The sequence below is a fragment of the Amblyomma americanum genome, chromosome 3 (genome assembly GCF_052857255.1).
Source record: "Amblyomma americanum isolate KBUSLIRL-KWMA chromosome 3, ASM5285725v1, whole genome shotgun sequence".
Taxonomy (NCBI): domain Eukaryota; kingdom Metazoa; phylum Arthropoda; class Arachnida; order Ixodida; family Ixodidae; genus Amblyomma; species Amblyomma americanum.
In genome coordinates this window covers 190496304-190521393 of record NC_135499.1, presented here as the reverse complement: position 1 = coordinate 190521393, position 25090 = coordinate 190496304, and the positions used below count along the sequence as shown (strand labels likewise).

Below are 25090 nucleotides of genomic sequence, written 5' to 3'. Positions count from 1 at the left end.
TTCAACCGGGAGCAAGCTCAAAAAAATGCCTCTCTGGTACCAGAGGCACTGAGGGTGTAAAAAGTAGGTGCTGTCATAACATTCAACGGTGATAATATAGAAAGAGCCAAGATTCTAGAGCCCTTTGGGTTAACGTGAATCAGTAATTCTCTCCGCCGCTGAGGGAAATTGACCAGCGACAAGTTTTTGGCCGAACAGAACAGCGAGTTAAAAAAACAACAAAGAAACTAAACGATTGCTAAAAAAACACAGAAGAATTGAATAATGGCTATGGAGGCCGTGCCTATAGAATATAATGGCGAGGAAATGTTGGCAAAACGAAAAGTTTATTATTAATGTTACCTTTTACTTTAAGCTCATTTGTCTCAAAACAATTTTTTTTTTGTTACGAAGGTACAATTATCTTCATAACAGTAGAAAACAGAAGGCCAATTCTTTGTGTGTACTTTATGAGAGCATGTGAGAACATGCTGAACCAAAATTAGGCATGCGCAATATTCTGTTTTTATTTAATAGACAAACTACTCCAAAAGCGGCCTTAAATCTAGTCTTGGGGAGAAAAAGTAATCGAGAATGAGTGTTTTAATTGTGTTACACAGTTTTGGTTCAGTCGAAATGACATAAGGCAACGATAACAATGACTAACAAGCAGGCGCTATCGCTATTGATTGCCAAGGAAAGTGTACAGAAACATGCCCTAATATACATGGGAAGAATAGGGCTTACGCTACCCCATTAAAGGAACGAGAAAATTTACTAAATGAACAGCGATATTTTTCGAAACTATAAACTATAGAGGCTGAAAAAAACAGCGATATTTTTCGAAACTATAACTATAGAGGCTCAAATGAACAACGCAGCACCGCGGTCAGTCAACCACAGCCCATTCGCTCAAGCGTAGAAAAGGAAAAGGTTTGGTTTGGTTTGGTTTATGGGGGTTTAACGTCCCAAAGCGACTCAGGCCATGAGGGACGCCGTAGTGAAAGGCTGCGGAAATTTCTAACACCTGGGGTTCTTTCACGTGCACCGACATCGGTCAGCACACGGGCCTCTAGAATTTCGCCTTCATCGAAATTCGACCGCCGCGGCCGGGATCGGACCCGCGTCTTTCGAGCCAGCAGCTGAGCGCCATAACCAGTGAGCCACCGCGGCGGCAGAAAAAGAAAAGGGCCGGAGGTGTACCGCTTTTTATATATTTGTTTACTTTTTTTTCGTTGGTGGAGGCAGCTTGTTTTGCCGGTGATGTGCGCAGCGTTTGTGCGGGGGTACGGAGAGCAAGGTGTGGTTACCTGCATGCGACTTCTACAGCCGCCAACACCTTTAAGACTTTGGGAACTGCACCAACCCAAGCTTGCCCTCGGGAAGAAGTTTTGAGGGAAGAAGGCTAATTACGAAAGGTTACTTCAACGACTAACGGAGAGGATGTGGCAACGCTCGTGGCAGTCGAACGCAAGGGACTTGGCGCATCTTTTAATGTGTACCATGCATGCGCGCCAATTCGGAAGGGTAGATGCTTGGGCTTGCTGGTTCATGATTCAGGGAAAAAACGTAGCGCGAGAAAGACACAAATAGACAGCGCTCTGTATGTTTGTCTTTCTCAGTCCCTGTCATTTTTTAGCCAAGTTTTTTTTCCCCTGCTTCAATTCGATCCACGTGTTTGCACCTCCTCTTTCCCGGCACCACTTCTTTTTCTTTCAAATTCACAAACACAGTCATCCTCGAACTGCTTTACTGAATTACTAAAGCCAGCAGTGAGTACTGCCCTCAGTAAATTACCCGAGCGATGTGCCAGCTGACAGGGAAAAAAGCTACCTAACCTGCACACACTGCACATCTTCGCTACGGGCCGCATGCACTAAGCTGCAGAGTAGCAAAGACCACGCACTCCTGCTCGAGCGGAAGCCCAAAACAGTAAGGCAATGACAACGATGGAATTCTCACTTTAAAGACAAGCTTCTCTTCCAAAAATGAAAAGCCGCTACCGCCGCATGCTTCGGGCGACACGCGACCGCAAAATCGGTGCGAAGGGAGGAGGACCTGTCCAGCGCGCAGTTTTTACTCGGGGTCATGACGAGCTTTCGAACCGGTATGTAGTGCATACAAGAGGCCACCGCGGAAGCCGCCATAAATCAGGTCCAGCGTGCGTGCCGCGCGCTCTCTCTCGATGCACAGCCTCCACGGCGAGCGCGCATAATCCACCGCCGAGGTTGATTAATGAGGCGGCCCACAACGCGTCCGGCGTGCACGCATGCGCGCGCACCCGCGCCGCCGCATAATAATCGGGGCACGCAGTGGAAGAAGCGGCGATGCCTGCATCCGAGAAAGCCGTGTGTACTCTTGGCTGGTAGAGATGGTCCGCTCAGGCCAATGCACGCTTGAACAGCAAACCGCGCAGCTTCTCCGTTTCAGAACGAGTTCGGGAGAAACGCGTCAGACGATGGGGAGGGAGAAGAGGTCTCGCAAGGATACGCAGCTATTCCCGTCGAATCGACGCGAGGACGCGACGCCCACTGAAGCAGCACGATAAGTCATTTGGAAGCGCTGCAACACAAAGCAACATGAATAAGCACCACCTACTTCCCTGAGACACGTGTACAGACGTACGCAGAACAATGCACACTGGCAGCATTCTTTTTTTGGAAGGGGGAGGGGAGGGGGCTCTCGCTATGAGATAAGGCGCGCGATTATCTAAGCCGACTGTCAAACACAGCTCGCCGATTATAATTCTAATTGGTTTTGGGGGAAAGGAAATGGCGCAATATCTGTCTCATATATCGTTGGAGACCTGAACCGCGCCGTAAGGGAAGGGATAAAGGAGGGAGCGAAATAAGAAAGGAAGAAAGAGGTGCCGTAGTGGAGGGCTCCGGGAAAAATTTCGACCACTCGGGGATATTTACACTGTAAAAACAAACCGTCACTTTGACGGCCACTTTTTTATCTATTTTGACGAGCCGCCGGCGTCAAACGGGAAAGACGGAGACTTCGCCGTGAACGAGCGGGCGAGGAGAAAGAGACGGAGAGCGCAACACAAAACGAGAAACTCTATTGGCTGGCGCGTAGGGGTACGTCATGTGAGACGTCGCTCAACGCGCGCTTCCGGCCCCCGCTGTCGAGGAAGGAGTCCGGTTGTCGTGGTTCCCTCTCGCTTTTCTTTGTGCGCGCTGCTTCTGCCCGGGTGTGCGTTCTGTTTTTGCGCCATTTTGCCTTTTTGTGTGCGACGCGTTGGAAGGCCGCGAAGACGCAATCAAGGAACGTATGGGCTGCAGCGGGTAGAGGTAAGTGTTCTGCTTATATGCTTCGTTCGTGCAGTACGCGTTCTGTGAGGCACATAGCTACGAGGAGCACGCTAGTTCTCACGCGTAATGTATACACGCACCGATGGCCGTGGGCCCGAGATTGCCGTTCAGAGACATGCTTCTACGTAAAGCGTGAATCGCGGCCTCATGGTTCAGCCACGTGCAGCGATTTTCAGGGGCTGCGTGCGCCCACGTGTAAAAAAAAAACTTCCTGTGAGGAACACTGAAGCGTACGAAGAGCATTGGCGCACGTTAATTGAAGAAAGTCGAAGAAAGTCGTTTATAGTATCTCTATCATGCGGGCACATACAATCGCGATCGAGCCTGACTTTCGGTTACGATTACTGGTACGCGGGCCAAGGATCGAAATCGAGTTGGTCGAGCTCTAGCGCGCCATGCGCCTCTGTTTAAATGCAGAACACCTTATGAATGGGCTTAATGGGCAGTAAAAATTGTCGTAAAAACCATTTTTTACATTTTCAGTTGTAATTCAGGCCAAGACATGTGCTATGACTACCATGCTGGCCATCTGCAGCTCCCTTGAATTCATGGTGTCGGCACTACTGTCGTAGGTTCGTAAAAGTATTCGTCAATAAAAAGCAGACTACTTTTCGTGCACTGATCAGCTTTTTTCTGTTTTATTTCTTACGCTCTCTTTTTTGTTGTTCCTCGCTTCCTGGCACACCGAGCCCCATACGTCGGTGTCCGGTGGCGATGGGGCAGCTCAGTGTTTAGTTCGTGTACTGATAGTGTGCAGTTTCATTCTTGTACAGCATTAAGATATGGGCCTAATTATTTCAGCAATAGTTATTTCCAAATAAATTCTATTCATTTTTATAGCTTATTGCCTATAAGCCTCAAACAAGGGCCAAAAATTTCTTTCGACTGGCGTATCCATTAGCTGGGAATTATTGAATCAAGTAAATTTGTAGTCTTGTAATTTTATACCGCATTTTCATCCATTTCTGCTGAAATGATACTGTACCCGAGGTGTAGAAAGTGCCTTGATGACAGCAGGATCGTTGGAAGTATGGTTATGATTTATTATTGAGATGCATGTATCTGATCACTGATGTTTTCTCTGGAGTCTAATAACATGTGGCTTGTGAAATCCCAGCATGCAGCTGAAGGGCGGCTGGAAGGACTGCCAACAACTCCGCACCTTGGTGTGATTGGTATGTATTTGTCATTTATAGAACTTTGGCTCAAAACATGGCTTGTACAGTGTATTTTATTATTCTACAATGTAACCTGATTTTGTGTAACTTCACTCTACTTAGTAGGACATATTCAAAACTTAGGAATGAGGCTAGCCCTGGATGAAAGGCTTAATTGCTGCTTCATCTTATGTATGTACAGTTTGTTTAATAATTAAACATGATAACAATGTGCAAGTTTGGCCAGTAGTTTTCCATTCTTATTAGAGTGTACAAAAAATTTGGAACTCAGTAGCAGTACTGTTGATAAGTGGGGAGGGTGGGGCAATCTCCGCCCTATAAGGTGATATGCCAGAGTTCATCGAGACTAATGTGCGGCCTTTTGACTTGCCAAAAGCATGATGTTCTGCTAGAAAGCATGAACGAAGCTGAGCTTGGCTTTTCTCATCAATGTCACGGCAGGCTAGGTACAAAATGGAGGGCCTTTGAAAAGTTGCCTCGGTGCTTGCCCAAGTTTCGTTACCTCATCACTATTCCCCATTATTTAAAAAAAAAACGAAGTATTCTGTCGACAAAGTTAATTCTTTTTTGTCGTGCAATATTTGTAAAGCTTTTTCCATAAACAAGTTCTATGTAGTATGTTTACATGAAGCAAGCATCTTCAACAGATATAATTAGTGGCGTGTAAAGCACTGATAAGGGAGGGCATGTTGCATGTGTCTGTCTACTGCCAGGGTACCATAAGGCCTAGCAACAAGACCCAGTATGGCTTTTTACGAGTACATTTGAATTCGGCTTCTCTCAGTGTACACATCGAAGGCCATAGAGTTACTCGAATTATTAGATCACCCCTTTAGTGGGTAGCGTTTGCGTGTGACCAATTTTTTTTCCTTGCAGGATCAAGCATGGGGGACATAAAGAAGATCATCGTTGCAGTGGATTCTACAAGAAGTCTTGAGAAGGCCATGGGCCTCCTCCTTGGTGCCTTCTTTGTGTTCAACGTTGCGTACCCTCCCGACTGCCCCCTCACCATGGAGCTTTTGCAGAGGTAAATGAGTGAATGTGGATGATGCGTTTGATAAGCAATCGGAATCCGAGGCAATAGTGTGAGCAGCAGGCTTCTTTTTCCTGAGGAAAGGCACTCGCCCTCCTTAGCCAGTGCCTGCAAATGATCAGTTCTGCCCTGTTCCCCTGAAATTCTGATGTCGTCACATACATTCCTCTCGTGCATTTCTTCGTTCTCTGGCACAGCACCGTGTTGCTTTTTTGGCACACCGGTATGGTGATTTGCCAGTCACAGGCGTCTTTAGAAAGTAGAATGGTAAGATTATTGACATAGTGCTGCTTGCCAGCAGTACATGCTAACAAGCCTTGCACATTGGCTAGCTCTGGCAATTGCGAGATGAAGGCCGGACTTTTAATTTTAAATTGCACCCAGTTCTGGTATTCTGACACTTGCAGAATTGCGGATTTGATCATTGTCATGTGATGAATGCACAAGCCTGGCAGTTTGCATTGTCTAAACTTGGTCACGTGTCCTGTGAGTGCATCTAGATAACACTTTTCAGTGTTTTGCTTATTTTTTTGGTTGGCTACTGCAAGAAAGGGGCTAGAACGAAGAACCAGATAGGACGGGCGACTGTCAATTATTGCTAAATGTAATGTGTGCAGCACTTTTATAAGTACCGACGTCAGGAAAAATAGGAGCGAGGATTAAGTGTAAATGCAGTTATTTTAAGTCGCTCTACTATGTATCGTGTCCACTGGCTAATGTCCTAGTGCAACATTACAGTGTGTCTGACTATGGGTTGCGTCCACACATGTGGCAAGTTGCCGGATGCCTCTCTGCACTTTTACAGGCCTCAGGTTCCCTTGTTACCATTGATGCAGTGCTCGCTGTAGCCTGTGTACAATCAGCCCCGAGAAAGTAGAGCTCTCTACCTCACCTTCTGGGCACTCAACAAACCTTTTGCAATGATGAATGTCAGATTTCATTTTGCATTGAAACGGGAGACGTGACACATAGGCAGGACAGCTTCACAGGTACTGTCACAACCATTACATGGCACTTTCCCCTTTCACCTGGTGATCTTTTAGGGGCTGGCAGGGTTATTAGCCCCTTTCAAAAAAAATTATGCTGTGATCCCATATTTGTCCAGAATTGCTCAGTACTTGAAATGGACAGGTGAAAGAGCCATCGTGAAGTCTGCTATGTTGGCACCTGAGAAGTTGGCCGCCCTTTGTGTCAACAGTTGCAGTGTAAAAGAAAAAAAATTAAGACATTCATCATCGTGACAGGTTTGTTGATTGCTCAGAAGATTTCAGGTGTGAAATTCCGCTTATTTGTGGCCAAGGGCACAGAAATTAGAATGAGCATTGTGCAAATGGTAAGATGATGAGGCATGATAATGAGGTTTTTAAATGTATGCATGGTTGCCACATGTGCAATTGCAGCCTATACCTGGACATCAGGGTGTTACATCAATACTGACCTATGTTTGCGGCTGATAGCTGAAAACACTGAAATGCAGCAAAATGCTCTTGCATAGTTATGGTTTCTAGACTCTGTGTATGGTTCCTGTACATGATGAGCACCTATTGTTACTAGAAATACTATACGGTGTGTATGTGCAATTGTGGGCTGTTTTTACGAGTTATAATAATGGTTACATTTAGGTACATCATCTATTGTTAGTGCATGTATATGTAGCTATTTAAGCGCACTACTAGTGTGCTCACATTTGTTGCTACCTGATTTTAATCTCGTCTTTCAATTTCGTAATACTGTGTGTTGCAGAAGGTAGTGCAGTTCACACATTCATGGCATTTCACGCGTGTAGGCAGAGTATGTGATTGGCACAGTTTATGGAGCATGGATTTATTCTATCCTCGTTTTGTTTCCAGGTACCTTGGGCAGAGCAACCCAACGAAAGGGCGCGGCAAAGGCAGGGCCTGCGGAATCGCACTAAAGTTGCTGAGCCTGCTGAATGCACTTTAATTTATGAATAAATGTGCAAGTAGAAATGTAAATTTGTTTTTGTTGCATGGTTTATGAGGTACTGCCCACTGCAAGTGACTTTCATGTGGTCAGGTTCACCACACTATATATTGACACAGAATTATGTTGAGACTTGTCGTGTTGGGCCATCATACTGACAACACAGTTGCATTTCATGTTGACAAGCCAAATTTTGGAATGGTTAAAAGCATAGTCATTTCGAAATTACAGCCTGCTATTACCTTGATGGCCAAATGCTGTACTGACAGTTATAGATAATTTCAAATTTGCAAAAAGTCTTGAAGTCATAAAAACAGTTTTAAAATTGACAGCTTGCCATCGCAGACAATCAGTGGTATAATTACAGTTTGGCTATATTTTCAAATCGATAAAAATGACATCGAAGTCAGGAAAAAACATTGTCATTTAGAAATGACATCTTGCTGTAACTGCTACGGTCAAATGCTATCAAATTGACAGTTTGACTGTATTTCACATTGACAAGAAAAACATCAAAATGATGGAAAAACTGTCATTTAGAAATGATGTTCTGCTGTCACTTTGATGGTCAAATGTCATCAAATTGACGGTTCAGTTGTATTTCAGATTGACAAGAAAGACGTCAAAATGATGGAAAAACTGTCATTTAGAAATGATGTTCTGCCGTCATTTTGATGGTCAAATGTAATCAAATTGACGGTTCAGTTGTATTTCAGATTGACAAGAAAAACATCAAAATGATGAAAAAGCACCGTCATTTTAAAATGACGGGGTGCCATCATTTTAACGGTCAAATGCTTGGAAATAGAGCTGCCAAGGTATTTCCCGTCATTTTGACGGATTTTTTTTTACAGTGTAGTCACACAGGAACTTCTGATCCCACTCCACATGCAACGCTGCCACACGTTCCCAGTCGGTCTCAAGATGAGCGAATTGGCCTGCTAAATGACAAGATTCGCTGCATATCCGCGTGGTTGCATAAGAGGAGTTAGTTTTGCGAGGTTGCATAACGAACGCACACCAAACACCGTATACCACGGGCCGCGCACGTGTGTGCTGTTTTTGTTTACCGCCGAGGTGGGCCGCGGCGTTGACAGTGCGAACACAATTTTGGAAATCAAGCCCCACTGGATAAAATAAACAAAAGCTTTAAATTTCACGTCTTTTATAGAGTATCTTTCAGCACGTCTCATTTTTATTCTGCATTTGATCGCTTCTTGAGCAGGCGCGTAGCAGCTCTCAACTCTGCGCGTCAGGAACCGGGTCGATCAGGATCGGGCTCGATCGCGACTGAACTGGCCGTCTCGCAACGCCGGATCTGCTCGTCTCGACAACGATGCTCTCGATAACGATCGAAGGTGTCCGTGCGACAGCGGTACCAAAACGGTCGAAGCGCATCAGCTTCGTCAAGACGCATGGGGAACGCTATTTCCTCGAGGCGATCCTAACCTGCGACACTGTAGTCTAGCAGTGAACCAGCATTGCGCAGGCCGTCGTGCCCACAGGCGCTCCTTTCCTTCGCTCTCCTCTCCCCTGCGCAGAGGAAGCGTGATCGACGCAGCCCGGGCCAGACCGACAAAGCAAAGGCAAAGATATACCGCGCTTGGTCCGCGGAGAGCAGCGTTTCGGGCGGGTCGATATATCCTGCAGCGGCCGAGCGAACGTCCAAAGAGGAAAGCCCGTCGGCAGGAGCAGAGTACATGCAGTCAGCGGATCGTGACCCGCAAACGCCAGTCACCGCGGCACGGAAGACGCCGATCAGCGCATCCGTGGCGGCGACTGCGATTCGCCAAGGAAATCGTGGACACGCTCGAGACGACGGACCACGACGGCGAAGCAAGCAACGAGACAAGCGCCCGCTCATCACGAACAACGCCGTGACCCCCTGCTCTGCACGCACCGTGGTGACGAGCCGCACCAGATCTGTCACCCATCAAAGCGGGCTAAACGTGAACGAGCAACCCCTTTATAAAAGCGCAGAGCATCGCGCTGCTGCCTTTCACAGCACGTCGCGGGTCAAGCGTTAAGCGCGATGGAATCAGATCGCTAGACATGCACTTCGAGCACTGCAGGTATACGGACGTACGCGTCATCTGGTCAGCGTTTTGTATTATACTCCGACGGGGCAGCACGCCGCGTTTCCAACAAGGAAGTGGAGCATGCCGCGGTATTCCTCCCTGCAACAAAGCAGCATCCGGTGAGACGGCCGCTGGGTTTTGGAGGAAATACGGGCGTCGCAATTACCCGTGAAAACATGGCGCAGCAAGCGTTTGCAAAGCGCGAAGGAACTCGGTTCGCAAAATTTTGCGGCTAGTGGATATCAACAGCCGTACAGGCCGCGGCCCGTAAAATGACCAATGCGTTCTCGGAGCTTGACCGCGACAGTACCGTTGTACGGGCCACAGTTTCTCAAGGAAGCATCACCGCATATTACGCACTAATTGCGCATGCATAGATAACCTGGGGCCCGTATTCCGAGTGTGTGCACCATAATAAAAAGCGTCATAATCTGCCGCAGCGGCAAAGCATGAAGGGTCGAAACTCAAGTTGGCGCTTTGTCCCGTGTCTCTCTCGCTTGTCCCACTCTTCTTGTGCGCTTACATTTTCGTCAAAAGCCGGAAGCGGATGTCGGCTCGGTAGCGACTGTGAGCGGCGGCAGGATGTCACTGCGTTGCGGTTGCCGCAGCGAAACGTCCAGCGGCGCTGTTGCTCTCTGCCGAGAAATGGAACGCGACCAAAGCGACAGAAGAAGGCGTAATATTAGAGCTGCTTTATTTACCCAACTGACTCCAGCAAATACAAACAATATAGTTCAGACACTCTTTTCTGCACCGTAAAGGCCGCAGGTGTACTTGAAGAAGAAAATACTGTACGCAACTACGCATGGCTTTTCAATTACAGGTGGCAGCCGCTACAGCCGTCGATCGCCGATGGTAAACAAAAGGCAGCCAGCTTGTTCGCACAACACGGAGTTCTACATTTATCTTGAGGAGAAGGCAACGGAGAGAAAAAATTGTAGCATGCATGCACTCACTCGCTGCACAATGCGCGCTTCGTGCCGGGCTGAACCAAGACGCCGTGACGACTTGCCGGCTGCAACATCGCTGAACGTAAGTTGGTGCTGTGATTGGACTTTTGTGCAGACGGTAATTTACGTTTTTCATTCCTTTTATCGCCGCGGTGGCTCAGTGGTAGGGCGCTCGGCTACTGATCCGGAGTGCCCGGGTTCGAACCCGACCGCGGTTGTCGCGTTTCGATGGAGGCGAAACGCAAAAAAGCGCCCGTGTGCTGTGCGATGCCAATGCACGTTAAATAATCTGGTTAGTTAGTTAGTTATATTGATTTTAATGGCGCAAAAGCAACTGAGGCTATGATGCGCCAAACACACGGTTAGAGCTTTTGTTAAAGGTTACGCTTTTTATATCTAAAGTTTGTATAAAACATTGGCTTCTCTGAGAAATTTAAAAATGCTTGAAAAATCAACCAGTGCTTGATCTCCTAAAAGTAACATGGGGTGTAGTGGGATGTATTCATTGTACAATGTTGGGAAATATTTTTTCCTCAGTTGTTCCAGTTTTTTGCATACAATTAAAATGTGGTTTACCGTGAGTTCATCGCCACACATTTCGCAGAGAGGTTTGTCTTTTTTTGCCAGTAAGAAGTTGTGAGTAAGGTGTGTGTTTCCAATGCGTAGTCGACACAAAATAACTTCTATGAAACGCTCCTGATGTGTACATGATCTCCATTCTCCCAAAACAGGTTTTATAGAATGTAGTTTGTTGTTTGTTTGTTCGTCCCATGCAATCTGCCACTTATTCCTGAGTTTACTGTGCAGTAATTTAGAAAAATCCCTCTGTGGTATGTTAACTTGTTTTATATGGCCAATTCTAGCTTGTGCTGCGCAAGCATCTGCTCTCTCATTACCTAAAATTCCAACATGACTAGGGACCCAGCAGAATATAATGTTATGTTTTTGCTTTGTAATTTTAACTATGCCAGGTGGTCGAAATTATTCCGGAGCCCTCCACTACGGCACCTCTCTCTTTCTTCTTTCACTCCCTCCTTTATCCCTTCCCTTATGGCGCGGTTCAGGTGTCCGCCGAGATGTGAGACAGATACTGCGCCATTTCCTTTCCCTAAAAATCAATTTAATTTAATTGGATTTCTTTTATGCAGGCACTGCAAGAACAGCGAGATGCCGCTGTTACGTTTAATTTTTCTGCACCAAATAAATAAATGGCATGAGCAAAAAAAAAATCTTACTGCTGTGTTTCTCTTCATATATGCGTTAGGAGACTTCGCAGACGAACTTTTCACAGGCTCGCCATGGTACATAACGCACGCGTGCCCACATGCACTGACGCCTGAAAACTAACTTGCGAGCTAACTCGCGAGCTTAATGCAGAGCTACACGACCGCGGCTATCGAGAACCGCAAGGGACGCCGAAAAACCACCTCCGGCATGTCAAACGCGTCGGTGTAGCAGCGCGTCGCTGGCGACTGACCATCCGTGCACATGCGCGGTTTCAAACCGCTGCCAGCCATTACACACGACCATGATGCAGGCCGCTTCACCAGCTAATAGTGTGTTCTAGAATAGGAAACGCACGTTCGCGCGGACGCATTTTGCGGGACATAATGGTTTATGTTACATCATTCAACGTACGCAGACGAGATAACTCCAGTGATGGTGGCGCCACCCGCTTTGAATGAAGAGAACAATTTCTGCAACAAACCGGTGCTCGTTAGGCCTAGCAGCCACTGAATCATGCAACGAAATAAAAGCAGGCCGAATTTATCGTTCATCCAATTCGTTATAGGCAAGATAAGACGAAGCGAAAGCTCTGTACCCTGTTTATGGCCAGTTCACGTACCGAAAAACGCAGTAACACCGACGAGTTCACTTCGAAGCGAGAGACTCCGCTCCAGAGCGCGCCGCCATGTTGACGTCACCGTCCGGTTTCTTCGGCCCTCTTGCCAGCATCCGAACCACCACATCCGCTTCCGGCGTTTCGACTAATCAGGTGTGGCCGCTGCGGCAGATTAGACATATTTTTTTATTATGACAATCTCGGAGTACGGACCCTGGTAATATATTAGCGGCGATTTATTTATACCTGCGCATACGAGACAGCATATTTATCATTACTAAACGTGACCACATTTGTGCGCCTCGCTGACTGCCCGAGAGTTCCGAGAGATGCGCAGTTGTTTACTGTTGATCATTAGCACCTAATCTGTAAATACATTCGGTGAGTTAAGTTTTCATCGCAGTGATCGTCTTATCAAAGATCAACGAATAGCGGCAGCGACGCACAGTTACAAACAACAACGACGACGTTACTCCCCCAGAGCCCCTTTATCAAGGCTGGCATATTCGGTTGGTGTACTGTTGGGGACCAAATTCTCCAGGACGCGGGAAAATCGATCTAGGCGCACATGTGTTGTCATGCCTGGCAGCGAACATCCGCTTTCACTGTGCCCATTCTGTCCCCGACAGTACGTCCATTCGGACGCTTGGTGGGCGTTCGGTGCCCGTGCTGAAGGACCCGCAATGCGCATCGGCAACACACTGAACGCCAGCTGTGCTGGGACGTGACAGTTGCAGCCAAAGTCGTGTACCGCTATAACGAAGATATCGCGGGGCTCCTTCCACTTCGCTATAACGAGGCTCAATTTAGTTACATCTCCCTATGCTCTCCTTTGTTTCAATGGCTGATGACCTCCTTAGCATATGATCCTAACAAGCCCCTCATCTATAGTTACCCTTGTCTGCACACCGCGCTGTTTTGAGACCGAAATTTGTATAACATTTAAACCTAAGTCCGAAAGGAGTATAAATTCGAATAATTTTTTTATCTACGCGCATGCTCCAGATGCGTGGGAAAGCCAGTACAGTCGTAAGCGCGCTTGTCTATAGTGCGTTGTACCGGTGTTCTGTGGTACAAAGAAAGTGAAATATTGGCTCAGCTGCTCAGTGATATAGTTCCAGAACAATTTTTGAGTCTACGCGCCTTCGCCCGAGCGCAAGCATGCACTGTCCTAGAACCGAGTGTCTGCCTTAATTAAGGGGCCACTGAAGAGATAGAATTTTACAAGCTTTAAGGGGTCGAAGACGTGAAACTTGAAGCATGCATGCGAAGTCTTTTTTTGTGCTAACGTTAAAAATTTGGAGCACACTTAAGGCCCACCCCGTAAGTGTATGACGCGATAGCTTTAATGACTCTCTTCAGCGGCCTGGCGTATCGGGACATCACTTCGGGAACACGAACGCACAGCGACGCAGACCCTAGCGTTGCTAGCGATGGCAGCATCTCGCGCGCCATCTCTTGGCGCCGCGGCGCTCCGCAGCGCGTCTTAGTTCCCGCGGCCATCGCATGCCGGCGCTGCCGCCAACGGCGCGCTGGAAAGGAATAATGGTGCCAGGGCTTATTTTCGGGAATGCGATTCTGTGCGTAAGGGCAGATGTTCTGTCGAGATTAGAAGTAAATCAGAGAGCTGCTAGAAGATTAGCTCTAGGTGCCCACGGGAAAACCACAAACGAGGCAGTACAGGGGGATATAGGCTGGGCATCGTTCGAAGCACGGGAAGCTCAAGAGTTAAATACTATACGAAGAACGCCTGAGGAAATTGGACAATAACAGGTGGGCAGCTAAAGCATTTAAATACCAATACAGAAAGAGCGTTGACTCACACTGGCGGAAAAGAACTAGAAAGCTAGCCAGTAAGTACGCCAGACACGAGGACGGAGAAAGATCATTAAACGACAGGTTAAAAACGTCGAAGGTAAAAATTGGATAAATTCAATAAAAAAGAAGCATGGCGTAGAACTATATCGATACCGGAAAAGGCAGATCAGAAAGGAAGCTTTTTACGATAACTCAAGAGGCAGCGCCCTACTCTTTGAAGCTAGGTCAGGATGCCTTAGAACGCGCAGCTATAACAAAAAATTCAATGAATATGACACGTGTGCTGTGTGTGGTAAATTTGTAGAAACAATAGAACACCTCACACTAAAATGTGACGGTGTCCATCCCGATGTCGATGCAGGCACAGCCACTCTTCCTGAGGCCCTAGGGTTTAGAAATTACAATAGCCATGTAAATAAATCTGTTGTGGAAATTAGCAAAAAGCGATTGGAAGATTGGTGGCTCAGAAGCAGAGAGGTGACATAAGGTTAAAAGTGCAGGAAGACGTATTTAAAGAAAATTGCACATTTTAATAACTTACAGAACTAAAGGAACAAAAATAAAGAAAAAAAGCTGAGCATGGTGGCAACTGCCACCACCCCGTTTCAAAGGGGACGCTCCTATCTTCCATCCATCCATCACGGCCTTGCCACCTCTTTGCCACGAGAATCGAGTTATCGGTATAGACCCTATTCACTACCAGATTTGGCGGGCGGCAGGAGGCTCCTGCGTGGCAACCCTGTGCCGCCATACTTTTGCGAGGTTCCAAACAAGTCTCCAACTGACGGGTGCTCGCAGGTCCAAAAGACGCTGCGCAAAGGGAGATGGGAGGTGTGGGCAGCGCACCCAACTTCTTCACAATAGGCGTGTCAAAGGGCGCTGACAAAAAGACTACTGTGCGGGGTGATTACCGGATTTGCCGGACAACAGTGTTGTCTCGCTGTGTGGGAGCAGCGTGATGCGGCCTCCGTTTTGTTGCGCTCCATGGTTGCCTGCACAGGTGCGTCGCGCAAGTGACGTCACGTGAACCGCTCCGAAAAGAGCGCGATCACGAACAGGGAGGGAAAACCCCGGTTATGCACACATGTCATCCAGACTGTTCCGCACGGACACGGACCTTGACGAACGCCGACGCTCAGTTTCGTTTGAGAACACGCGTTCGCCTGAACAAGCACTCTTTCCTTCAGTGCATCTGCGTGCATCCTCGAGGCATGGATGCCGTCGCTGCTACGAGACAACTGCAAAACGACATAAACGCGGAAGCGTGAAGAAGGGTATGCAGCTCTGGAGGGGGGAAAAAAAAGGCAAACAAACGCGTAAAACAGCAAGGAAACGAAGCTTGCATGGGCAGCAGAAAAACACTGGCGCAGACACAAGAGACATATGACGGCGTAAGGGAAAGATTAGCTTAGTTTATGGGGGTTTAACGTCCCAAAGCGACTCAGGCTATGAGAGACGCCGTAGTGAAAGGCTCCGGGAATTTCGACCACCTGGGATTCTTTAACGTACACTGACATCGCACAGTACACGGGCATCTAGAATGTCGCCTCCATCGAAATTCGACCGCCGCAGCCGGGATCGAACCCGCGTCTTTGGGGCCAGCAGCCGAGCGCCATAACCACTCAGCCACCGCGGCGGCCCGGCGTAAGGGAAAGAAGCCACGACAGAATCACCTCGTTTTCGCCGCTCGCGCACAGCCGCCCCATGATTCGCCACACACAGACTTCATTCAGTTTCAGTTTACCAGAACAAGTGCAGGGCAGGCACGAGGTGTGGCGAGGGTGACGGGACAAAAGCTGCGTCAAAGGCAGCCTGACTGGCCCAGTCTCCCCACCCAACACAACACGGCAGCAGGTACAACAATTTTGGAACTTCGCTTGCAATGTTCTCGCCTGGCAGATCATTATGCCATTCTGTGCCAAGCGCATGCTATAATGAGTTTGTTCAGTGGGTAAGAAATAAAATGATTTTAAGATATTATACAACGTTGGATGATCCTTGCTTCTCTCAGTAAACTAAGACATTCAAACGATTTAATGCATGCCAAAAATGCGCGCTTTCCCGAGTCGGGAATCTCAAGGGGCGTCCATCCCTTCACCGGTATACATAGAAGCTGCCTACCGCGAGCACAATTCACGTGGCGCCACCTGTTGACGATGAAGGCTACTACGAGACGACACGGGGAGCCACGTAGTTTCTTCCACGAGGGCAGCGGTGCTTACGAATGGAGGAGGGGCTCCCTCACCCAGAAATCCAAGTCGCAGCGAAGGATGCAAGTTATAACGAAATCAAGTTTCACGGTGAGCTACGCGGCGTGATTTGTTTCAGCAAAGCAGGGTTGCTGTACGGCAAATACGGTAACGCGTTACCGTTGCTAACGCTGCGCAGGCTTGCCTATAATAATAATAATAATAATAATAATAATAATAATAATAATAATAATAATAATAATAATAATAATAATAATAATAATAATAATAATAATAATAATATACCGCATTTTCGACATCTCCACTTTTCCTTTCATTAAATTATTTTCGCTCTCTCTCTCATACACCAAAGGTCCGACTGATGCCGCACAGATGGGAACGATGCAATACAGCGCACACGCAATAATAGCAGTCCTCTCTCCAGAATAAACCGCTGTTCCGCTGGGTCAACGATCCCAGGAACAGGCAAACAGCTGGGAACGCCACCGACTGGGGTGCAAAAATATGCGAGTGGCGCCGCGAAGTGCGCGAGAAACAATTCAAATCGGGCGCCAAAACGAAGAAGCACGAAACCGGCACGACTCTGTTTCGCGGCTCCTTCGACTGATGGCGCCACAACAACAGCCCTTCGGCGGTACGTTCAGTCTAGAGGGTGTCGGTTCAGTCCGGACGAACCCCCCCTCCTTTGCCGCTCGCCCAGAGGAGAAAACAGGGGGAGGGGGGTTACTGCGCCAGGACAGCGCGGCGCTCTTCGAAAGGAAGTCGAGCAAAACGAGCGAAAGAGGAAAGAAAGCTGTAGAGATGGCAACTATGACAGTGCAACAGTGAAGACAAAATGCCAAACATCCACCACGGTATACGGCGAGGGCACCGCGCAGTCTTCTTTCTTTTGCTAGCCCGGGTCCCGTGGTGCACCTTACAGCAAAAACCTTTTTTTATTTTGTTGCTGAGAACTAAGTTTCTCCGCAAGGGCCATATTTTCCGAGCTGCACTGCGTACAGAGGAGCGTTCCACCGTGACCCAGTTGTCAAAAACCGGAGTGATGGCTGGCGAGTTGCGCGTGAAAGGCTATCATCAAGGCCGTCCAGGAAGGGAAGGGACTCTCCAACAAGCGGCGCGTGTTTTCTTTACCCCCGCTACAGAATAACGAGGCCGGGCATGCCAAGCACTGCGAAGCACTGTGGATCAGGCTGCCAGCCTGCTCAGCCGATGACGAAGTCGCAGCTCGGACGACAGGTCCGTCGCCATGAAGCGCAGCCGCAAGCAACCAACCAAACTCACGAGACCATCGGCTAAGGTTTCCTGCCTTCCGGGCCAAGACGGCGCAGGTGGGCTTACGGAATGCGACCTTGCCGATGAAATCTCACTTACTCGCATCCAGGGCGCATCGCCCGAGATTTAATGGCGCATTGCGTAAATCGCACACTGATAAATTGCGCTGATACATACATTCCAGGCAGCGTGCAGAGGGTGGTGAAATAATTATTTTCACAGGAACAGATGACGAATGGAGAGAACGAACTTTCGCCACCTCCACACTGGGCCTCCATACCCCCCCCCCCCCCCCCCTTCCGCCCTTTTCTTTTTGCTTCGACTGGGAGGGATCCTCGCGGTACGTTTGATGACTTGTATATGAGCTCTTTTCGTCAGGGCATCCGCTTGTAATGCCCTCACCCAGCTATCAAGGCAAATAAACGACATAAAATTACAAGATAGTCATAGACAGAAATTATGGACAAGCGCATTTTCAGCGGAAGCTCGTTTACAAACCATTTTTTTTTTCATATGTCGTAAGATTCCACTATAAAAATCAATATATCCGCAATCTCCCCATCAGAAGGCTCGCGTTTTTTTTTTCTATTAACGTTTCTGCTATCGCCAAAAACGTTCCCCATTGGTTTCCTATGGCAGTCTTGACTTCTCGATGCGAGCGGTGGACAAAGTTTAAAAGAAAGATCGTACCACGCATAGGATGAGTGGACCTTAAACATTTCCATAACAGTCACCTCTCAATCCAAATTAATGTCAGTGAACCCTGGACTTGGGCGGAATCTTCGCCTGGCGTAACTGTGTGATGTCCGCTTTTCACCGGGCAAACACTCACGAATAAAAAAAAAGCAACGGTGCAATCCGCGTACGAGGCTGTGAAAACAAACAAACAATAAAACATAGAAAGGAGCGTGAGCGCAATTGCAAGCTTTTTCGTCCCGACTCCCCAAGAGCTAAGAGCTGACGGCAGAAGCTGAATCGAACAGCGAGACCGCAGCAATCCTGAAAAACTGCCTCTTCGCTAAACGCCACGCTTACATAAAATTCCAGTTTCGTGTCCGGGCAGCACTGGATTCGACGAAAGAGAGAGAGAGAGAAAAAAAAAGCTAGACAGCTGAACCTCTCTAGATCCTGCGCAGCGCCTTCGTTCTCGCGAACCGGAAACTACAGGCGAAATGCCCGACTGAACGAAGAAAAGAACAGCACGGACCACTTCTTACTCGGGTGGTATTTAGTGCCCCCCCTGCGGAGCGTGTGCGCCGGGGCTACATCTTATCCCCGGGGGCTGCTGCCTAACAGCGGAGCGAGATAGCCGGCAGTTTCCTCCACAGCGCCGTTTATTAGTTTGCACAGTTTGGCAGAATGGAAAGAACGGCGGCCACTTTCGACGGCCCATTTACTGCCGCGGCAGGTTACGCTGCCATATTTTTACGCCGCTGTGGCGCGACCATTCACAGCGGGTGGCGCAGCTACGGCAGGCAGATACTATATACACGATGCGTGTGCGCGCGCAGAAGGCCTCCTCCTGGGGAGCGCAATTATGCGCGTAAAATAAAAAAAAAGCGCGCGCTGAAAGCAAACAAGCACACGAAGTAACTTCTCCGTTCAATCACAAGGCCGCGTAGCAGCCGTTGGCCGGATTTGGAAATGGGCAGCGAAAATTCCGACGGACACAACGCAACTGGTGCGATTATCGGCCACCACTGGTCACGTTGTGATGATACATTTTAGTCACCGCTGCTTCATGCAGACGCCGTTTTTTATCTGTTCGAGCAACGGCAATCATCTTCCGCCGATCGCTAACATCATATGCCCAAAAAAGGAAATGCAACATCGGCACTGAATGCGCGCTGCTGCACGCGGTCCAGAAGCCTCCCCCGCGAGTATCGGAAGAGCTGTGCGGCGTGAACGCCGAAACGACCCACGCATGGTGACGACAAGTCGCTGGACTCGGAATCAAACGCCACAGCACATGCCCACGCCTCAACCCAAACACGCGCAGATTAAACTGGCAGCTCGCGAGCAAACTGCTTCTCCGCGTGTCAGGTACGCAAACTTCATTGAACGAAAGAGCAGAGTGGTGGTCAGTGGGTGATGTCCAGACCATGCGGGTCTCGTACCGCACAGGCCCATTCGACGGCCTTGACTCGAATGTCTCCGGTCGTCGCGGTAGCCTTTAACTGAAAGCCAGAAGGCGCAATGGACGCCGACGCGCCGTGGATGAAAACCGGCGGCACCTGTGCAAAACCAACAAAAGGGGGAACACGAGCCCTAGCTGTCAGCCTGGCCGAGCCCTGGGCTCAAGGGCGAGAGAGAAAGAAGCCAAAGTGGAACCAACGGCAGAGACTGCCACACGCGTTCGCGGAGCGAAACACGGGCGACCCCTCGCAGACGCGGAAGAGAGGGTCACGACCCGTACGGGGAGAAGCGGCGGCAGATGCATCATCAGGCCGCGCGCGCTTTTCGACGCCAGAAGACAGCTCGGCAAAAGAGGCGGGGAGGGAAGGAAACTCACCCTGATGCACTGGTCGTAGTACCTCATGGCTGCACGGTGGTGGGACGCCGCGCAGAGAGAAACAAGAGCGGCCTCACCACACAGAGCGTGCACGTAATCCGAACGGAAAACAACCGGCGGGTTCACACTGCAATCTGTGCTGCGGGCAGCGAGTTCCACGCCGAAGTCGGCAGACAGGTCTCTCGGCGAAACTGCGGGCAGGTTTCTCCTTCAGCACGCGGCGGCAAGGACGTCGGCCGAGCCAGACCGCTTCCTCCACATACCTGGCCCTCTTCGCCCGGGTACTGCGGCAGTCACTCGAGGCATCGCCGCCGCGAGCCAGCAAAGCCAGTCCCGGGACCCGCGCAACGTGCGCACCAGCCAGCCCCCACCGTGAAGTCGTCGCTGTTGCGGGCGCTGTCGCCCCGTGTGCGTGTGGACGGCGAAGAGTGACGCTTCGAGAGCTGCTGCGACCCGTGCAGCAACGAACGGCCTTCACCTTAGCACGTCAGCAGGAGGAGTCGACAGCAGCGTCGCGCCAGGAACGCGGCGGCGGCCGAATACCGCGCGGCACGAGGAGGAGGGGGAGGGAGAGGACGCACAAAACCCGTTTGGCGAGCCGTTGCCCCGGCTTGGCCCTTCTTCACCACCGCCACACAAAACACTGCGATTTCGGCCCGCCGAAAAAAAAGAGCGAACAAAGTCGCGGAAGCTTGAACGGAGGCTCGAATCCAGATATTCGCGTCCGGCAGGCAGGCGTCGTGGTCATCCGATAATCGCCGGCGGTCGTGACTGGTAAGCTCTCAGGCGTGCTACAATCCGATTGGGGCCCTGGCCCGTGACCAAGTGGCGACAGCGCCCCGGCTATTACGACGCTGCACCGTTTTTAACCGAAAGCGCAGGCACTGCCGGCAGGGCCTCCTCTTCGGCTGCCGCGTGCAGCGTCGACGGCGCGCGGCAGAGGCGTTGTGCGCTGGGCCGGTCCGCGTCACCCTCCGCTCCGATTTCCTCTCTCACGGGGTGGCGGAAAAGTTGCGAATGCTTCCCCCCCCCCCCCCCCCCCCCGATCAACCAGAGCCTAATGAACCGTGGCCTGCACCGCAAATGAGGTTGGCTCCCGCGGCGACCCCCGCGAGGGAGCAAAAGAGAGAACCGACGCACGGGGCTGGGGACGCGCGCCCTGAAACGAGACTGGAACCAATCGTGAAAAGTCTACACAGCGCAGGACACCAAAATGCGGAAGCGTGAACCGAAGCTTTGCAACCAGAGCGCGCATGTCTTCATTTGCGCATGACATTTCTGCTCCGCGTGCTTTCACCTCGCAAGGACGCGCGAATGAAGACGAAAAATGCCTGGCAGGCGAATATACGCAAGTTGCTCTTGCAGCCGCCACAGGGCACCAAAAGGTTTCCTTTCCTGACCTCGGGATTTGAGGCTCCTGCGACTTCTCTAACGCTACGGCGCCTATACGTTATAATGCTGTTAGTCGGATGTTACACGGCAACAACAACAAAAGAAGGTGCTCCAACTCCCGCTCGCCACAATCCTGTTAGCTGCAGAGAGACGAGGCAGCCCACCGCCTACCAGAGATACATTCGCGCAACTTTAGCTTATTTCCCTGCAACAAATGAACAACTCAGTCAAATATGAAAAAAAAAAGGCCAATTCGCAACCTTTCTTCTTGCTATAGGCGAACACAGGAGCATTCGGCTGCAACTGTACGGCGTCAATGCGAGCGCAGTTCTCTCTGGCAGATTGGCTAAATCAGATGCTACACAGTCTCAGCACGGCATCCTCGTACAAAACAAGGAACTTCCGGTCATGTTCATGGAACTTCGCTACACATGCCGGTCGCATTAACGGAAATCAGCGGCACCGGACGTTGAGATTACATTCACTCATTTTGCCCAGGTTACAGTGCGATAAAGGCTGACTGGCTTCAAAGTGCGAAATGGCTCGAGTCTCGTCTTCTCGCGACTCGGTGTACGCAAACGAGCCAGCAGTCTCGCAAGGCCCCGCTCGCTTAAACAGCTGCAGTGAAAGTTCTCATATTCTAGAAAATAAGTTGTGCCAAAGCATGAGACAACCTGAGGTGCTAGCACGCGGGTCGCAAATGGAGGCATATGCTACATAGACTCAACTGCACGAGAGCCTGTCCAAGCTTTCCGTAAACTCGAATTAAGCAGTCAGTAATATAACATTGGCCGAAGTCACTTTGCGGCAGCTTCTGGTGCAGCCAAAAGTGCCTCATGGCGCAGATGTACACGTATTTTCCGGTGTATAAGTCGCGTTCTTTTTTTAAATCTTTTGTCAGTGCGAGCACTGTACACGGCGCAAAATGATGCGCAACCACGTGCCATTTCGCCGTTCCTGGTAACTACGTTTCGAAACGAAATCGATAAGTAAGGGAGAGAAACAACCGGGTCGTTGCAGATTTAGCGCTGCGTGATCCGCCGCCGCGGGGACTCAACTATAACACGCTCGCGCAGTGGCAGGTGTACGTGCGCTCCTCAGGAATGCGCACGCAGGTATATACCTCCTCACCGCGGATGCTGTTCGCGGTACAGTGGAGCGCGGATCGGGCCGCTGTGCTAAAACTGCCTTTTCTAAAATTTCATCCCACGGCTGGGACCCCGCAATCTCGCAACAGCCGCACTGAATGCGACGGCGGCGCCCCGTACAAAGTCGTATATTCGAGCGTCACGGCTTCGCGCTTGTCGTGCATTCTTCTTCATCACATGACGCTTAAAGCTGCGAGCCGTCGAATATGCGCTGGAGAACGGGAACTGCGCAGCAGGGATATAGTTCGACGTGAGTGAAACAAAAAAAAAAACAAATATCCGGGACTATCCGCCTCTCTCTGACAGCGAAGCGAACCCCGAAATGGTCGCCCACTGGGAAATCCGCGGTAGCTCTTCCCCACTTCGGACGAGTAAGGGCGTGGAAGTCAACGCCGGCGCCGTCTGCGAATGTCTGTGCCATGCGCATTTCCGACGTGCCCTCCACACCGCGGGTTGACCAGGGTAAATCCTTCCTTGCGGGCCTATTTCGCTTCTCTGTTTTCACTACGCGTGCCCGGCCAGCCCGATGCCCGCTCGCATGTATACTATATGCATACCGAGAAGACTGAAGGATTCTGGGAAAAATTGCGTTTTCCACTAGCGCTGCGTAACGCAGAGGTAGGATAACGCGCGGCACCCGAGAATTTCGTTCGTAAAGAAATATGGCTGTGGCGCAGGTCGTAATGTAGCAGGCTTTGCCTTCTGGCGCAAATGGCGCAGCAATCGCGTCGCATTCCAGAAGCCTCAGGATGCCGGACCTCGGAAGCAGGCGCAAGGCGTGCCTAGGTTTCCGTAGAAAACGGCCAAGCGACGGTCGCTAATGCTAAATTTGAACGCAGCTCTTAAAACACGTCACCTGCCACCGGTGGCATGCAGGCGCTGCGTTACGCTGCTGGGACATTCCCGTGGAAGCCACATTCTGGTTGTCCATTTCACCGACATCGCCGTGACAGCTGGTGGCGTCTCTCCCTGCGATACATGTCAACACGCCACATGTCAGGCAGCGTGTCACGCCGACGACTACAACGTGGAACGCAGGAACGGCACACACTGCAGACACAGGAATCAGTGCGTGTGCAGCCTGACGCGATTTGAAAGGGATCACTTTAGGCTTAGCCCGCTCGGATTAAGCAGCTGCAGCGCGGTTTATTTTTGCGAGAAGGCTGAGCGTGCGTAGCCAGTCGACGGGCTCCCCTCTCCTGCTGCACCTCATTTCCTTTGCAGTGTAAGTGACTTTCACGATGCCGGACTGGTGGTGGTTTTTTTTTTTTGTTTAATGTAACGCACTAGAGATGAGACTACGCGACGACCTCCCAGTTGCGAAACATACCTGTCGCAAGGATATCTGGGAAAAAAAAAAACCCTCCGTTAACCCCTTGACACAACTACGCCGGTCGATACGTGCTGCTGCTGCTGGGCTGCTGCAATGCGTCAAGTTATCGGCCCGCAACTAAACGCAATTCCTCACGTTTCTCCTGACGGGAAGACAGCTGGGCGGACCCAGATGAGCACGCCTTCCGGTTTGCACCTCACACGCGTGACCACCGCGTCGCTCTGCTATCTGCCGAGAAAGAGAGAAGGACCCGCCGCCCAACCACAGACACGATGTGCACCGGGGAGCGTGATCGAGAAATGCGCGCTTCGGAGATCGAAGACCGGCGGCGGGCCGCGTTCGAACGCACGAAGCGCGATCGGCGGCGCCTGGCGCTCCCTCCCCACCACCCCGCCGGAGACCACACGCGCGGCGGTAGCTGCAACGTCGTAGGACAGCAGCGGGCCCAGAGAAACACGTCGGCACGCAACGAGGCCCAGCATGCGGCCGGCATACGGCCACAGTGCTTTTCGTGCGCTTCCAGTCGCCAGGGAAGGCGTGGTGCGGCGCGCCGCCGATATGACGGGCAAAGGCGCCGAGAGCGTACACGCTGCACCAGATTTGCCCTTCCGAAGCCGTCGCTCAAGAGAAGCGCACTTCATTCAGCGGCTGCCCCCCCCCCCCCCCCTCCCCCGAGGAATCCCGTCTGACAAGCTGGACGCAATGCGCGGCCAAGCATAAGGAGATGAAGAAATAAAGAAACCTGCGCAAGCGTAGCACGTGCTGCTAAGGCGGATCTGCGCCCAACCATTGCGTGTTAAACACCTCGAGAAAACACGGCGCCCGACTACAACGCCACTCTCCAGCCGCGCAGCGCGACGGCATGGGGACACGAGAAGCCGTCCAATGGGCAGAGAGATGCACGCGGCCATCGTCCTTCGCAGTAGAATTATTGCGACAGGCTCGGCGGGCGGCGCCGCGTCGTGTGAGTCAGAGCGGATGCGCCGGCATCGTTCGCTCCCAAGGCCGATCCGGGTCCCGTGAACAGCCACCGCCGGCGACAACAGGCTGCATCTGTACATGCCCCCCCCCCCCCCCCCCCCC

The 25090-nt window shown here is 50.5% G+C and overlaps 2 protein-coding genes across 4 annotated transcripts in view; one reads left to right on the top strand and one right to left on the bottom strand.

Annotated features, from left to right (window-relative positions):
• GckIII (Germinal centre kinase III) overlaps nt 1–25090 on the bottom strand; it is a 131543-nt gene that overhangs the window by 69198 nt on the left and 37255 nt on the right. Inside the window, exon 1 of one of the 3 annotated variants that reach the window (XM_077659319.1) lies at nt 20135–21085. The exons of 1 other annotated variant lie outside the window; for it this stretch is intronic. In XM_077659319.1, the coding sequence (XP_077515445.1) occupies nt 20135–20161 (27 nt within the window). In that variant the 5' untranslated portion in view covers nt 20162–21085. Of the gene's footprint in view, nt 1–10052; nt 10160–20134; nt 21086–25090 lie in introns of those variants that run through there. One more of the 3 variants, XM_077659321.1, reaches the window with a different exon arrangement.
• Nucleotides 3267–7483, top strand: LOC144125696 (uncharacterized). Its single transcript, XM_077659313.1, has 3 exons — nt 3267–4471; nt 5351–5501; nt 7358–7483. Exons 1-3 carry the CDS (start codon nt 4369–4371, stop codon nt 7449–7451), a joined length of 348 nt encoding a protein of 115 aa, XP_077515439.1. The 5' UTR covers nt 3267–4368; the 3' UTR covers nt 7452–7483.